The 16,057-nt window shown below is 40.2% G+C and overlaps 1 protein-coding gene across 5 annotated transcripts in view; it reads right to left on the reverse strand.

The window, feature by feature from the left end:
* LOC145490859 (3'-5' exoribonuclease HELZ2-like) overlaps positions 1 to 16,057 on the reverse strand; it is a 53,906-nt gene that overhangs the window by 32,503 nt on the left and 5,346 nt on the right. For all 5 annotated transcript variants that reach the window (XM_081469973.1, XM_081469970.1, XM_081469971.1 and 2 more), the window contains 8 exons: positions 11,847 to 12,977; positions 11,337 to 11,517; positions 11,077 to 11,206; positions 10,684 to 10,800; positions 9,390 to 9,970; positions 8,289 to 8,724; positions 6,878 to 7,191; positions 5,560 to 5,830 (listed from right to left, as the gene is read on the reverse strand). In XM_081469973.1, the coding sequence (XP_081326099.1) occupies positions 5,560 to 5,830; positions 6,878 to 7,191; positions 8,289 to 8,724; positions 9,390 to 9,970; positions 10,684 to 10,800; positions 11,077 to 11,206; positions 11,337 to 11,517; positions 11,847 to 12,858 (3,042 nt within the window). In that variant the 5' untranslated portion in view covers positions 12,859 to 12,977. The remainder of the gene's footprint in view (positions 1 to 5,559; positions 5,831 to 6,877; positions 7,192 to 8,288; positions 8,725 to 9,389; positions 9,971 to 10,683; positions 10,801 to 11,076; positions 11,207 to 11,336; positions 11,518 to 11,846; positions 12,978 to 16,057) is intronic.

Here is a 16,057-nt window from a genome sequence, read left to right on the forward strand (position 1 = left end):
CATTTTGGACTATATAAGCATTTCACCAAACCGAACTAATTGGACAGACAACAAAATAAAACGAGGAAATCTACATTATAAACACAAGGTGCATATCACTACATCTGAGCTCGAGTATCAACAGCAAATCCCTTCTCAATGAAAGGTGACCGAATAAAAGAGAGGATAAAGAAAATTCGTTTAAGCTTGCGGTGTTAAAGTTTAAAAATTATTCACGCTTAAATTTGAATATTACTGAGAGTCTGTATTTTTGCCGACGCCTTAATTTAGCTTTGCAGTCATTTTATTGGCAGTAGCTTTACCAGTCTTCAACCAAATTAACCTCCGAATTCACAAAAGCATTTCGCCAAACCGAATAAATTGAACTAACAAAACGAGGAAATCTCCATACTTTGTAATCACAATATGCAAATATTCACATAGGAACAAAATTAAATTTAGCAAATCCTGTTCGCTTCGGCTTAAAATGGTTTGTAGACCTTCCTTGGTTTTCAACAACAGAAGAAGAAATTTTAGCAGTCTACGAAGCGGCAGTGCTAACTAACTCAGAGAAAACTTCAAAACTCACCCGGCCGTGTTTACAAGTACGGTTTTAGCTAAGCTTATTTTTAGACGTGAGGTTATAAGCTTAAGTTGACGACGAAAATCGACAGAAAAATTAATTTGTTTACAACTTACAGCAACCTCCAAAGCGACCCACGTGTTATTGTTTAGAGACGAGCGAAATTAAAACGATGCAATTTTTAAAATCTCTTACAGCATGGCTTCAAATAAGGAAGACTTTTAATGGATTCCAATTGAAAATAAGCTTATATCGCCGAGGCAACTTGTTAATTTTCATGGCAAACGCAACAACAAATGTCACTTACCGCAAGTTGGCAATTCAGTTCGGCCAGTGTAAATCTTCCGGGCAGAAACTTGCAGCAAAAGTTGTGAAGACTGAACTGAAGTTATATTTTCGATAGATCAACGAATAAACCACTTTTTTCCGCTACGTTTACTGTTTTGTAATTTCCCTAAAACACTCGGGCACGTTTGATTTCTCTTGTTCATCACCTGACCAAATCAGGTGACTTTGGAATTTTCTTGCACGGCTGCACAGCATCACATTCGCGCGAATTTTGAACTTGGCCATGGGGAGTTCGGCAGTCTTCTGAATCAATTTGTCGGGTACTTTCGCCTCCTTTCTATAGCCCTCGTTAGCTTTGGTTCACGGCATTGTTCGGTATTATTTCACCTCCTTTCTCTAGCCCTTGACTAGCTATAATTCACGGCATTGTTCAGTACTGTCTCGCCTCCTTCCCCAGCGCTGGCCTGCTCAGTCTTTTTCGCGATCTTCTTCGCTACTTCTTTGCCTGTTAATTCTTGCTCTCTGTTTTTTGCTTCAGTGCAACCCTGTCTTAAAAATATTAGATCAACCTCCGCTATCGTTTTTCTTTAAAAATCCCGCCAAGAAAAATGGCATTCTCCCGCTACAAACCGAGGGTGCATGTCTCTGTCAACCTATTAGCTGAAGTATGGCCGCCATCTTGCGCGACTCCGTCGTCGTCGTCGTCGTCGTCGCCGCCGTCGTGCGTACGCGCCCACGAGCAATACCGCTAGCCATGATAACCACGGGAAAATCAATTCATGGGTTTCCTTTTCTTCCCTATATGGGTATGGGGCTCCGCTTGGCGGCCCTTCGGGCCGCCGGAGCTCCGCTATTATATGTTAATCTAGCTACTGTCAAAATTTGAGGGCAATCGAACAAATTCCCTTTGAGTTGTAACTATTTAAAGTGTCTGCTTCAAGGGAAAAAAAAGCTATTCGAGAAAACAGTGCTAAGAAAACTTACTCTCTTGCTTCGCAAACAAACTCCGCCCACAAACGCCTTCAACTGGGTTCTTAGATCACCGAGCCAATTAGCGCTTGGAAAGTTTACTACCATTAACCTCTCGGTGAAATTTACGCGTGAATCTCCAAAAAACCCTTGTGTTTCGCAATGCGCTCAAGACGGAGAGAGAATTTTTTTGTAACTCGGTTTTTCTTGAAGCTGGTCTGGCAAAATGGGGAAGACGAAAAAGGATACGAACGCTAGAGTGGCTGGGCGAAGAAAACAAACAAAAGAAAGCGCGGCAGAGCCAATGTGCATGAACAGTCCGGGATCGTTATCAGATTTGATAACCATGTGACGTCACAACATGGCGGCCATTTCAAAAACCGGGAATTTTCGTATTCACTTCGCTTTGCTCGTTATTTGTTCGATTATACTCGGGTAATTTACCCATAATTCTATTCGATAATTACCAGAAAAGAAGGAGCCTCGCGTGTTTTGAAGATGGCGGTTGCAGACCAGCGTAAACGATGTAAAATGCTACTCGTAAAGTGAAACAGCGCTTGCAATTTTGCATCCAAACCAGGTATGTTTTTCATTTTGTCATTAGATTTAAGTTACTTGGAGATTTTTGCGAAAGTAACAAAAAATATGTCGTTAATCTTCACGCCATATTCTTGAGATTTAACGTGTTTGTAGTGTTGTGCACGATCTGTGAAAAAAGTGCGCGGGGGTATTTTGATTTGCGATGTGTTGTTCGTAACGGCGGCCATATTTACAGCTGTAATTGATGTGTTCCTAGGTATTGAGATGGCGGATGCTGGTACCCATATAATCAAAATAGCAACTAAGTAATGTAAGTAACTTACATAAATCATCTAAGCCCCTTCAGAAAAAATTATAGCTCTTAGTGAGTCGCTCGATTCATGGTACGGCAGTCCAGGTGGTCGGGAAACCACTTGCGAATCTAACATTAGTTGTTTATTTTCTTTTGAAGGGTTACCATGAGTTCAAAATCAAAGGGCCAGAAGGAACTCCTTTTCATGTCCTTCCTGAAAATTGGAAACAAAGACCCGTTCGCACTTCGTTGTGTTTTGCCAGAAATTAGAGAAATACCCGAGACACTTCTAGACGTGCCACAGTCTGGTATCCAAGAGCGCTAAGCAAAATTACACTTCGAGAGAAGTTGCTGAAAGACAGATAGGCCCGGTGCAATACTTCTTAAACAGGGAACTAAAACACCTTTCGGACTGCCGGAAAATCGGCAATCACATTAAAGGGTAAGTTGCCTATATTTTAGAGTCAATTTCAACAACTCGCGGTCCTGAAATATTTTCCGGAAATGCCGGCCAAACTAGGTCAGTTTTCTGGCACACCAGTCGTTATATAATGAAGCTTATTGTTGGATTTAGCGAGTGAACTATTGTACGAAAACATATTACATGAATTATAGTTTCTTTTATATGAATCGGTCATTAAAAGCTTTTTTCCATATCACCGAATGCACAACAATAGACTACTGATCTACAACTAAAACAATTTTTTTCCGGAAATGCCAAGACTTCCAAGTTTACTGTCACATCTCACGACATAAAGTGCTGCATGTACCCATTCCACTGAACGGAGGTGTATCACCAATTAAAGTAAATATACGTGCTATATTTTTGTTGTTGTGCCAGAACCATATCAGGCGAGCCCACAACGAAGATGGAAACGAAATGTACAGCACGGCGGAGGGGATTGAATTAGCAATCGCAGAAATGGAATTAGGCGAGGGATGGGATATGGCCATCGAGGTAAGCTATTCTATCTTCAGTATATCTGGACAGAGAGTCGACAGAGGGAGGGTCGCGAACTGTTTCGATACTGTTATTTCCATTTCATAGTGATGACTCATAGTAGGAGATGTTTCGGTCCTAACCACGCTTCGCTCATGCAAATTGAACGAAATTCAGTTACAGCTCTCCGCTTGGAATATAGAAGCAACTTGTTCATTGTCAATTTGTGAACTCAAGATGTATTTACTGTTGGTGTTTCGTTTATATTTTATACAGACTGTTGAACAGCCAGCTTCACCAACTACCAAGAAAATGAAGACTGAGTGAAATTAGAAGCTATCATATTAGTATCAATAAACAACGCTTTTGTGAACAGAATAACTGTTGTCTACCTTCGTGTGTTTTTACTCGGAACAAGTATTATACGGTGTCGATCTGAAAATGAAACTTTTTGCAGTAGCTTTTGGACAAAGACAGTTTTCTTCCATACATCTCTGTTTCTATTCCATAATCCAGTAACCTATTGTGAAGCAAACATACAATTAATTAAATGAAATTGCATTGTGATGTTGTCAAAAAAGTAACTCCTTTCATCGCAGCGCTCCGTCGACCGCCATATTGAATTATACACTGTTGCTACCAAATAATGTCACGTGAACGAAAACTTGTGCAGCGATTGGTTAATGGTTTGTTTTGGTCGAGGTTATCAAATCTGATAACGATCCCGGACTGATGAATAATATTCCAATGGATCTCAATGAGTCCGACGATTCCTCGGTATCGGACTCAACAGAACAGTCATTGTAAACATCGCTGTTATCGCTGTCAAGTTCCCAAATTTTCACAGAATCTTTCTCTTTTCTTGACTCGATCATTTTTGCCCGCTTGATACGATAGCTATAGCTTCATCCGAGAGGCCAACTTTCGCTTCTTCACTCATTGATGTATTTTCATTCGTTCTTCGCTGTTTTCGCATTTTCGAACTTGTCCAAGGAGTTTCCCGCGGTCCATGTTTACTTATAGCTTAATAGAATTACACCTAATACGAAAAATGCTTGGATTGACAATACTGATCAACTGAGTAGCCAGCCAATTCGTGGTATCCATATAGCTAATATTCCCGCGAAAGTTGTCTCGGTTGATTGCATACACATTACAGGGCTGTCAATCAAGAGGGGACTTTTACTTCCGGCCATAACGTAAAACCTCCATTTCTCCGCCAATATTTAGTTTTTCAATTTTGTTTCAGCAATTAGAGATTACTCTTCGACCATTACTTTGACTCTAAAATCCAAATTTGAAGGAAATTGCTGATCTGAAGGTATACAGTACATTATAACCTTAAACTATCTAAAATCGAATAAACGGCAAAATAATGAACAGCCAAAGGAGCACAAAGCAAACGAAGGCCCGGCCGAACAAAAAGACGGGTGAGGGTGCAGAAGGAACTCTGCTATGAACCGTCTTTAGACAATGAAAACATATTAAAATTACTTTTCGTAGTTCCCACCATTTCGTCTCAGGTAGTTGTGAGAAAGTCGCTTGGGCTGTCCACACATCGCGCGACTAACATCCTCGGAAGTCCTGTGTAACATTTCTAAAAGACTTGAGAGGGATCAACCTTGGGTATAAGGCCTATATGGGGGATTCACTCTCTCACCTCGACAATCTCTCGGTGCCAAATTTATTCGTTATTTGTATCATTTGTACCATTACTTTTATGATTATTATTTTGTGTCTCGTCACTGACAACCAAAATATCGACTGCGAAGGAGATTATTGACTCACATAACCAGAGAGAAAAACGTGATTTTCCTTATAGTCATTGACAATAGACAAGAAGGACGACGATTGAACGAAAAGTACACCAAAACTAAACTAAACATGATAAACTACGTGTATTACATTGTATCAAGAGACTATCGTCTTGATGGTATATATGATTGAATTTCACTGTACTTGACTCACCTGCATGTGGTCTCCTGTAAAGACAACCTTCGTATTCGGCCCAGCTAAAGCCAGTGGCATCAACGCCTCAGGCTCCAGGGCTTGGGCAGCTTCGTCTACCAGAATGTGTGTGAAGAAGCCATGGTTCAGTTGCAGTTCGATCAGATGCTTAGACATAGCTAAAGTGGTGATCACAACACGATGTCGAATGACGTCATCTCTCGTTGGGAGAACATGGGCATTGTTTGCTGTTAAGCCATACATTCTTGCAACTTCTGAATCAGCATTTAATCTAAAAATTCGAAAAAAGGTTTATTCTGCACGACTATCAAGACTTATGAAAAACTGTTCCTGAGATCAATAACAAAAACTCACAAACAACATTACTACCTTTAGTTCTTTTACCTTGTCGGGGTCGTAACAAGGTACAAGACCCCGCAAAATTACCACAAAAGACCCCGCCAAATTACCAATTGTATTGCATCCGGGCGGACTCGTCTCCATCAGGATTATATTTAACTTAAGAATAACCCGTTTTGCAGTCAACGAGGCGCAACTTTAGAAGATAAACTCTCTCACGCCGTTCTTACTTTGCTCAACAACGATTATAGTGGTTCAAGGTGAGCAAGGGTCGACAAAAGACAATATGTAAACCTAAGGTCTTGTCTAGGAAGCCGAATTGACTATCGTTTATAGAACGCGACGAAGGGTAGAGTAATTACTTTGGTACACACTATTAAAGGTCACCTGTAAGTTAAAGTATTTTTATGGCAAACATCAAGAATAACGTTCCTTTTCATGGCCTACGTACGAGCGATCCTGTTTTTTTCAGCAAATAGGTCGCAATGACTAAACAAACTCCCGGATTTCCAACAGAACATGCTGAGTGTCTTTGAAATGGATTGCACGAATTAATAGGGACCTTAAGCAATGACGACAGTGACGCCAAGGACGACGCCTGGTAAAGAGGGATTTATTTTTTACCTTTGAATTTCGCAATTATTTAGATCAGTTCAGCCGCCGATCAGTCTAAAAAAATAGCTCAAACTAAATATGTAACACCAGCGATCAACGCTAAAAGAAAATACGAGAAGTTTCTCGTCGTGGCTCACGTTCTGCAAAATGTCCAGAACTTAGTCATTTCACGTTGTTGTTGTGTAGAGGACGGCTAAGAAATAAACAAGGATTTATAACGCACGAGTTCAGTCATTGTTCTGCTCATTAAGCCTTTTGTTTGGTGACGTTGTCGTTGGCGTTGGTTGGTTTGCTTAAGTTCCCTATTAAATGACTTCTTCTAAAGCCTGCTTGATTTGCCCACAAGTTCTCGAAATTCACTGACCTTCTGTTTGTTTGGTAAATCCTTAGTGGTCTGGTAGCCTTTAGGCCGTTCTCTTTCGTCAGGTAAACATGTAGTAGTTTAACGTGTATGTCTGCGGCGCTGTTCGTGTGCGTACATAACAGGATACGGTTGCGTTCCCTCGTTACCAGGTGACGGATGGCCTGATTCAAAGTAAATGTCTTGCCTGTCCCAAAAGGACCAAATACCACTAGAGGTGAGGAAATATTCCCAGGCGCCAAAATACGTTCAATTACCTCTCTTTGGTTGGTGTTAAGTTTGGGGTCCAAAGCCAGCCACTTCCATGGGCGTTTCTCCTTTTAATCCAGAAGAGAGGAAAGTGGATGTCAAAAAATGTTTAATAACATAAATGAACATGCACTGAAAACTGGCTCACTGGAATAAGTCTATACACCTGGAAATTTATTCCAACGACGTTTAGACAGCGTTTAAAAAGTAAATAATCGTCTCGCATTCTGTATGCATAAACCGCGAATCTTCCACTATAACATAGTTTGATTTACACCTTAGAATTCTTCAGTTAAATGATCGACTGTCCTAATAATTAGGTACAAACATGAATGAGACGTGATGAAAAAAAAGGTCCCGAAATGTTCTCTCGAAGAAGGAAGAAGTTCTGAATGCGATTGTAATTTATTAGTACAATGTAACGTAAACAACTGAGAGAAATTGGTGAAGAAAAGACGGTTCCACGAGCTAATGTGTTGTCACCTTACAAACAACGAATGCCAAGTTGTTAAACGTTCACTGAGAACAATATTGTTTCCCCTTGTTTGCCGCAGTTATTATATATGACCCAAATGGTTGATTGTAACCTGCATTCAGGCTTTCATTTGTATCTTTCCATTCTAACTACATGCACCACGAAGAAAAAGTTGTTTGTTATAACTTCTTGTTCCGTCCTTAGTTCCTCCTATGAAAAACTTGTAGCAGGTTTTTGCAGAAGTAGAAAAGTAGTTTTTATCTATCGTGCCTGTTAAAAAAACTTTGGCTCAAGGGAATTGCTGTAATTTTCGTCGCGCACATGCAGTGACGAATGCGGATCCAAATGACAAACTGCAAAGGAGACGAGAATTGTAACTTGTACTTGTTGCTCAGGAAAGATAAGCTATTAGAGACCTTTAGATCCGACGAGGACTTCGAGGACGAAATTTTCCACATGCGCATTCTGAGCGCATTAGCTATCATATCGTCAAGAAACTTTGTCGATTCCTCGTGTTAGTCGACAACAATAAAAAAGTCATCCTCATGACCACACGAGTTGTTTATTTTTACAGTATCCTTCGACCTTATTTCTTTTTAAAGCATGCTTGTGTGGGAAAACTCGAACTCGTCCTCAAACTCGTAGTCGGATCCAAACTCATAAAGGTCTTAATGGAGACATAAAATATACCTCTAGCTCGATTTGCGGCGCACTTGGTGTCGGAAACAACAAACGGAGTTGGTGAGGTCCCAACCTGTCGATTGCAGCATGCCAGTCGCAAAGAGGCTTTCGATTGAGCTGAAACTGTACATCAACTACAATCTGACCACCTTCAGACACCAGGTCTAAACACGTCTGTGGGGAGAGTTTAAGGGCGACGCAATCGTTCTCAACCTTCTGAACAAGAGCCTCGTACAGCTTTTGCGAACTGCTACCGGCCATCTTTATCCAAGCTGAATTTACATTTCTGATGAGAAGTCTACTTGCTGCATCATCTGGTTGAAGGGATTCATTGTCTTGGAATTTAAGAATTCCAAACAACTCGCCACTTCCAGCACAAACCACTCCAGACCAGTCATTACTGATACTCTGCTGACAATCTAACTGAACATTCTGAAGAACGAAGCTAAGAGAAAGAAACAAAACTTGTTTTTTTATAGTTTTTATTCACTGAATTGGTCACCCGTTTGTTCGGAAACACTCGCCTAGGAGGGAGGAGGTAGTAAACCCAGTGACAACATTATTACAGTGTTTTTAAAGTTTTATTACTGTGTTATCAGCATCGCAGTTGCTGTCGTAGATCTTCATGCACCAACGAAAATGATATGAACAATGCAATCTCGTTCCCAGAGGCTACAGTCATTTTGGTCATTAGCCAGAGTCAGGAACATTGGGTGATTCCGGAATCATTCTCTGTACGCCTTTTTGAAAGCCGTTTTCGAACTTGGGGCCTTTACAATCAAACCAGGATTGCCTTGTTCGGGCTCAGTTTTTGATTTCACTCGCTCCGAGCATAATGATAATTAGCAAATTGAGGACCGTTGTAAAGTGCAATGATGTAACGGTTTGTTGTTTGTGATATCAATAGGCCATTTCCGAGTTACCTCTTGCCTCTGTTTCAAAACGAGTCCTCGTACAAAACTTTCATATGAAAATGAGTTTAATTTGCATGAAAATGAACCTGTAAGGGGAACACATGTCCATATGAATGATTTTGCACGAAGGCTCGTTTTGACACAGAGGCAAAAGGCAACTCGGAAATAGCCTATTGAAGCACTTATTGACATTTACCTTGAAATCGCCTTTTTCATGAAGAGCTCCTCAGTAAACAACAGTTGATGCATCACTCTTTTATAGTTGTGCACCGTCATGTTTCCGTCGATTATTTGCGCTGAAATGACATTCTCGATCCTCTCAGGCAGTTTGTACTCCTTCAGTAGTAACAAATCTTGACTGTTCATGTCGGTGGTTTCTGGCCATGGAACAACGTCCGCTGACCCCTCTGTCCATACAGAGGAATGCAATTTCAGTTCTTGTCGTGTGGCCGAGAGCTTGTCCAAGGCCTCCTCACTTGCTATGTCCACATTTAATCCTTGCAATAAAAAGGGCTTCTTGCCAAAGTCAAATCTTAGGCACTGCGTAAAGGTCCGGTTACTCGCTATGGTTTCAAAGGAGACAGATACGACAACTTTCATTTGGCCCTCTTTCGTGTCATTCCAACCGCCACTAGGAAGATTGTACGACCATCGCTCTCTAGGAACTTCTGAGAATTTCTCGACGTTGTTAAAAAAGCCAGTTATCATTGTCAATCGATAGCAGTCGTGATAGCGATGAAGCAGATCAACTTGACAAAGTTTGCCAACTTCACCTATCTAGTAAAGAAAAAGTGACACTTGATGGTAAAACTTTGGTAAGTCTTATAAACCGGTTTGAGGGAGAGAAACACGCATTTACCACATTAAAGCTCCTCATAATGGCTCATTACACTTGTCTTAATAGGAAAATTCAGTGAGACACTTTCACATACCAGGAGCCCATCACTAGGAGCGTGCAATCTCCCCATATTCCTGTCACGGCGTTTTCACAGACCGATCTATTTTTAGCTCAAATTTACCGCGAATTTAGACGCCCGCAAAAACCTCAGTGACCAATCACAAGCATGGACTCAATTTTTAACTATACCTAATCAGCGTATTTTATTTTGTCGACATGTCCACCTGGGACCGCCGTGTTTTTCCTCACCGATGTGCGCTCATGTAGACTGGAACTGACCTATTTCGCGGGAAAAGAAGGCTAAAAATAGACTGATCTGTAAAAATGCCGTGACATAGGCTTAGTTAGGGAGTTGCAAGCTCCTAGTGATGGGCTCCTGCACATACTGACTGTATAAACAAAGCAAGCGTCAGGATTTGAGACTCTAAATGCCCGAAAAAGGCAGGAATAAGACGAACGTAACGAGAACATGGAAAGGATACAGCTTGGAAATAGCTTGGAAAGTGAAGTACAATAAAATTTTTCTTCATCCATATACTTGTGTTTACAATGCCATTTATTTTACTAAAATCAAGGCTGATTTTTTCATTACCTCGAATTTGACAGTAAATTCCCAATGAAAGATATGTCTCTCTTCACCACGATGTGAGATCTTCACTGTAGCAGGTCTATTGCTTAAGACCTCTACACCAGGGAGACTGTAAACCGTCTAGCCAAAAACAAAAAACAAAAAACAAAAAAACAGTCGAATGAAACGAAATGAATGTATAGATTAATTGATTAAACGTACGGTGGCAGAGCTAGGAGGGGAATGCGAACAAGCCAACACACAATCTTAAGCTATGCCTAGTACGTATTGTGCACGTGAACGCCAGGCCATGCACGTGCACTATATAATAATAAAATAACAATAATAATAATAATAATAATAATAAAATAATAATAATAAAATATCTATATACATACTGCTGACTTGGTACGGTACCTGTATCTCACTTCTTGAAATGTCTGCACTCGTTTCTGGTTTTTGGCAGGATAATTCTTCTTCACTTTTAGCTTCCTGAATTTCCCTGTTGTATCTCCTCCATGATTCCAGTTCGCGACCAGACTTCCACCTACAGCGTAAGGTGCATGTGCACACGGATCGTTAATATCCTAAAATCTAACCATGAAACTAGGCTTGTTAATAAACTAAAGATAAAATTAAGTTAAACCAGCAAATTGTGCTTCAAAAATTGGCGTTACCATTTACACAATTGGAATTTTCCACTGTACACCCCGGTTGGAGGAGGCCTTGGTTTAAATGACCTTATATCACGAATGATCAACGATCCCTGGATGCGTTTCTGGACTTTAGGAATGTCCTGGAAATCATTTTCTTGAGGAGAAACTTCAGGATCAGCAATCCGTCCAAACGCGGCACGGCCTGTAGGGGAAATATCACTTAGTTCATGCGTAATAATAATAAATAATAATGATTGACTAACTGGTAGCGAATGTACTTGGGGGTTAAAATTCACGTGTTCTTTGGCTAGGTCCCAACGAGTGTAAGCTTAGAGTAAGAAGCATTGAGTGGTTTTTCAAGTTTACTTTTTATCACACAGGAGGGAAAAGTAATACCATTTTTCGCCTATCATGCTGTCCATTAGAAATATTTGTATCATAATCGTACCTACCCACACGATATAAAACAAAAAATTAAACAAACTTTCTACAGTTGCATTCTGCGTGCTTCAGGACAGGAATACAACCTACCTGATTGTCTTTCTGAAGTCCAGAACATTAACTCCTTTTTGCCATGGGCAAATGTACAAGAACGTTTTTGGCATTTGCCGCGATTACTGAATTGCCAGCAGAGCTGGAACGGAACATTAGGGTTCACATCTTTTGGGTAGGGTCTCATCACTTGCCATTCCTTTGTGTCACTTTTCCAAACTCCGTACAAAAGCTTGGAGTGCTTTGTGCAGTTTAAACAAGGATTTGGATGTCTGAAAGGTTTTCCCTTTCTGTTATCTTGCAGGAAATGGGCACAAAGAGTGGAAACTCCTGGTGGAGGAGCCCAACCGTGAACATTTGCTCCTACTTGTGGTGAAATACATCTATCGAGAGGCGGTTTCGACTTAGCCTTGGTAGTCAAAACACCATGAATCTGAAGAGGAGAAATCTGCTCAAGACTCTCCCATTGCGATTTTGATGTGTTTCCAAAGTTCACTGTCCTCGATTCTTTGGATGAATTCCTACAAGGGTGACTGAAGCGGACAGGCGTTCTTGCATGTTCTGTAAGTTCAGTGCGTTTAACATCTGGACGGGAAAAGGACTCTTGATCTGTTGAAAACAAGCGCTGTCTCGGGGACTCTGTACGGCTGAGAAAAGAGTTTAGTCCTGTAGATTTCAGGTGACGGGATGAATTTGGGGATTGTCGAAGGACGTAATTCGTGTTACCTGCAAACCCTGATGAAGCGAAAGCAGAACCTCTCCTAAAATGTTCTCTGGATTTTTGCTCGGATTTGAGTTGCTGAGGCTCGGCACGGTTAGTGGAAAAGCGTTTTGTTGCAGTAGGATTGGAACCTTGCAAAGTACTGTTATCTGAAGGTCCTGGCAGTGATGGCCAGTCAGCAATAGAAGTTCTTTGGGCCACTGACTTTCGTCTCTGGCTCTTTGACGTCACCAGAGTCCATCCATCACCTGGATCGATCGAGGTATGTGCTGTTTGGTTTGTATTAGAAACATCCCGTTCAGAGTCAGTTGATTTAACAGGGAGTGGCATCCTGCCTTCGACTGAAACATCCAGACTAGCAGATCTTCGGCACTGAAAGTTTAATTTTGTTGGATACCTTTTCTCACTAAACGCGTTGTCGTTCCTTTTGCAACCTTCGTCTTTGTGTTCTGTTAGGATTAGATGCAGAATGTGATAATTTAATGCTTTAGACTTATATTTATACATTCTGAAGTTATCGCTGTCAGCCTGATGCTTTACTGTACATATCAAGGATAAGATGTATGAGTACAATTTAGCTGTCAGAGAATAAGCAAATTTTCAATCTCTTGGTAGCGTCCCACGTTTTCGATTCTGTAAAATTACTTTCATAACAAAGAAAAACTCTTTAAAACTTAACACAGGGAAATGGACATGACAAGTAACCAGTACTAGTGCTTTATGCTATTTTTCAACCATTAACCCACCAAGTGTGTGACAAATAAAGGAAAAGACATTTTACTCTACAGACAAATAACTATTTGACATCATTCTAATTGAAATTTATCAAGAGATTATTAAGGTGGGAAGATGAATCCATTATATACGCCTTATACCAAAGGTAATCCCTCTTAAGTTATTTTTAGACATGGTACCTAGTTCTTCCGCGGATGTTACTCGCGCGTTGCATTGCGTGGATGTTTTTCTGAAGGATTTGTTTATGTTTCGTTTCTTTTCGTTTCGTTTCAAAGCGAAGGAAAACCTCCAACGCTAGCGCTGTGGGGATGTCTTCTTTGATGTTTTAATCTGAATTACAAGCAAAGGAGCTTCGGCTCTCGCTATGTTTTAATTCACTTCGAAACTTTAATAGGAGTTTAAATATGAGACAGGTGTCCGCTGCACAACAAATAATAACAACTGATTGGCCGAACGCGTACAGTGATTGGCCGAACGGGTACAGTGAATTTTCGAAATCAGAGCCTGTGACGTCATCTAGCTGCAGATTATACAATAATCATGTCAAGCACACTCAAGGTCACGGGTAATCATGTCATGTATGACCTCGGTGCATGATTTCTAAGGGTAATGTTAATTTACTAAAGCCCATAATTCTGGTACACAATACGGTAATCTTTAAATTTTAATTTGCGAAATTAAAATCTCGCGTATGGTTGGTATCGCGCATTGTAAAATAACCGAGCTATTACGCGCGCTCTCATTGGTCGATAGGTGCGTTTAGATGCGAGTATGTTAACACGCTTGTGACATTTTAGATTCGCGTGTATTCTTGAGAAATATTTTTGAAAGCAATAGATCGTTTTCCTTGTCACGCAATAAAAATATAAATCGAAAACCATTCCGTGGATAAAGTCAAGAAATTGCGATTTTATAGGAAATAAATAAACAAGACACTTCTCCAAGTCTTAGGTTTGTGCGTTTTCCCAAACTGCAGATATTCGTCGAAATGTTTCGCAGAAATTTACAGAACCCAGAATGGAAACGCCATGCTGGTGCACCTCTGTGGAGCACCAATAGGTCGGCCGGAAAATAGTGTAAACATCTGGAACTTACTTTGGCTATCTAGTCGACTGATTATCTGTACAGACCAAACAAGCATTTACATAAGCACTTTTCCCAATGCTCTAACTTCTTAAAAGGCTCAAAACCATGTGATAAGTATATATTTTTCGAGAAACTCGATCGTACCCATGTGTCACGTACCTCCATAACCCTGAAATTCAAAATGCTCTTGTTTCCAAACGAAGTACACTACTGAGCTGTAAAATTGTAAACAGATATAAATTTACCCCTTCTTATGCCTAATGGGGATAAAAACTTTGGTGGCACTTAAGTTTTCGATTTTAGAAAATGATGACGTCAGGTGAAAACGATCTGTAGAGTACTTTTTCCGTGTTTACATAGACTCATCTAAACACTTGGGGGGGGGGGGTCGAATTCTCCCAAACCCCCTCGTGTTTAGATGAGGGTATGTAAAAGCGGAAAAAGTGCTCTATTGCTCAATTATAACATGTAGTTGCATAATGCTCACAAAAAGAGAATATTCTACACTTTATTTATTTTGCTCCTTACCCTCGGTTTTTCCAAACCTTCTCACTTTCCATGGAAATTGATCTTTTTAGTTTGGAGTTTTCAGGGAGTCTATTATTTTTATCGCTAAGTATAGCAACGGATGAAGTTGAATATAGGAGAGCTGTCTGGTCTTTTTGCCTTAGGCTGCAAGTCCACGCGTGTAGGTTTCTGTGAATCACACGTCATTTAAAGCTGCTCGAGTTTCCAGTTTGCTTGCTCAAATAGAACAGGTTAAAGAATTAATGATAAAACTACAGGTTAACAGCCATTTTTTGGAAGGAAAAACGATCGAAGCGTGGTTTCGTGATTGATGGAAACACCGTTAATTTGTTTGCTTTCTTTGCGGTTTCATCTCACATCTGATTGATGGCGTCAAAAGTTCAAAGGTTTTTTGATTTTCTCAGTAAAAGGAAGTGATTGAAGTAAATATGGTTTAAATATCACTTATATTATACTTGATGACTTAAATATTGGCAAATAAAATCCGGTTGTTTAGAGTAATTTCTGCCCTGCTCTTGTATCTACCAGTTATTTCAGTTGGATCAGTCATAAATATTGGTAACCCATGGTGAAAAAAATTAGTGCAACTTTCGTTTGACAAATCGATGCCTTACATGCAAAGACCTTTGGATTGAGAGGCATTGTTAGTTAGTCATGCTGCCGAGAACCCATCACGACAAAAACTATGAGCAGTCCCTTTTTTTTCTTAGTTCGTGGAATAATAGTATATCTGATGACTTGATTGAAAGGGTCACGTAGCACTTTTGGATTAGTCTACGACTTGTCGCCACCCGTTCAGTCAACCAATTATGATTTACATTTAAATGTCGTTTTCATTACGCCGAACCCTAGAACTACAATCGCTGACAAAGTCAAGACTTGATCTCAAAGTTTGCTAAAAGTGTGATAACCCTCTTTAGATATTTCAGCAATTATACGACCATACGGGCGATTTGTTAACTGTATGGGCGAAATGTCGTACTGATGCACCGGCGTGCGTTTCCACTTAAAATCATTCAAGCATATATTTTATCAGTTGTAAATAAACTAATTGTAGCCTCCAATTTAATTCAAACAGATGAATGTCCCTTAATGTTCTTTATAGAGTTTTTCAACACGCATGATAGTCTTGGACGAGTGAATGTGCCGGTCTATGATTCTATAATAATTCATTTCAATT

The sequence above is a fragment of the Orbicella franksi genome, chromosome 6 (assembly GCF_964199315.1).
Source record: "Orbicella franksi chromosome 6, jaOrbFran1.1, whole genome shotgun sequence".
Taxonomy (NCBI): domain Eukaryota; kingdom Metazoa; phylum Cnidaria; class Anthozoa; order Scleractinia; family Merulinidae; genus Orbicella; species Orbicella franksi.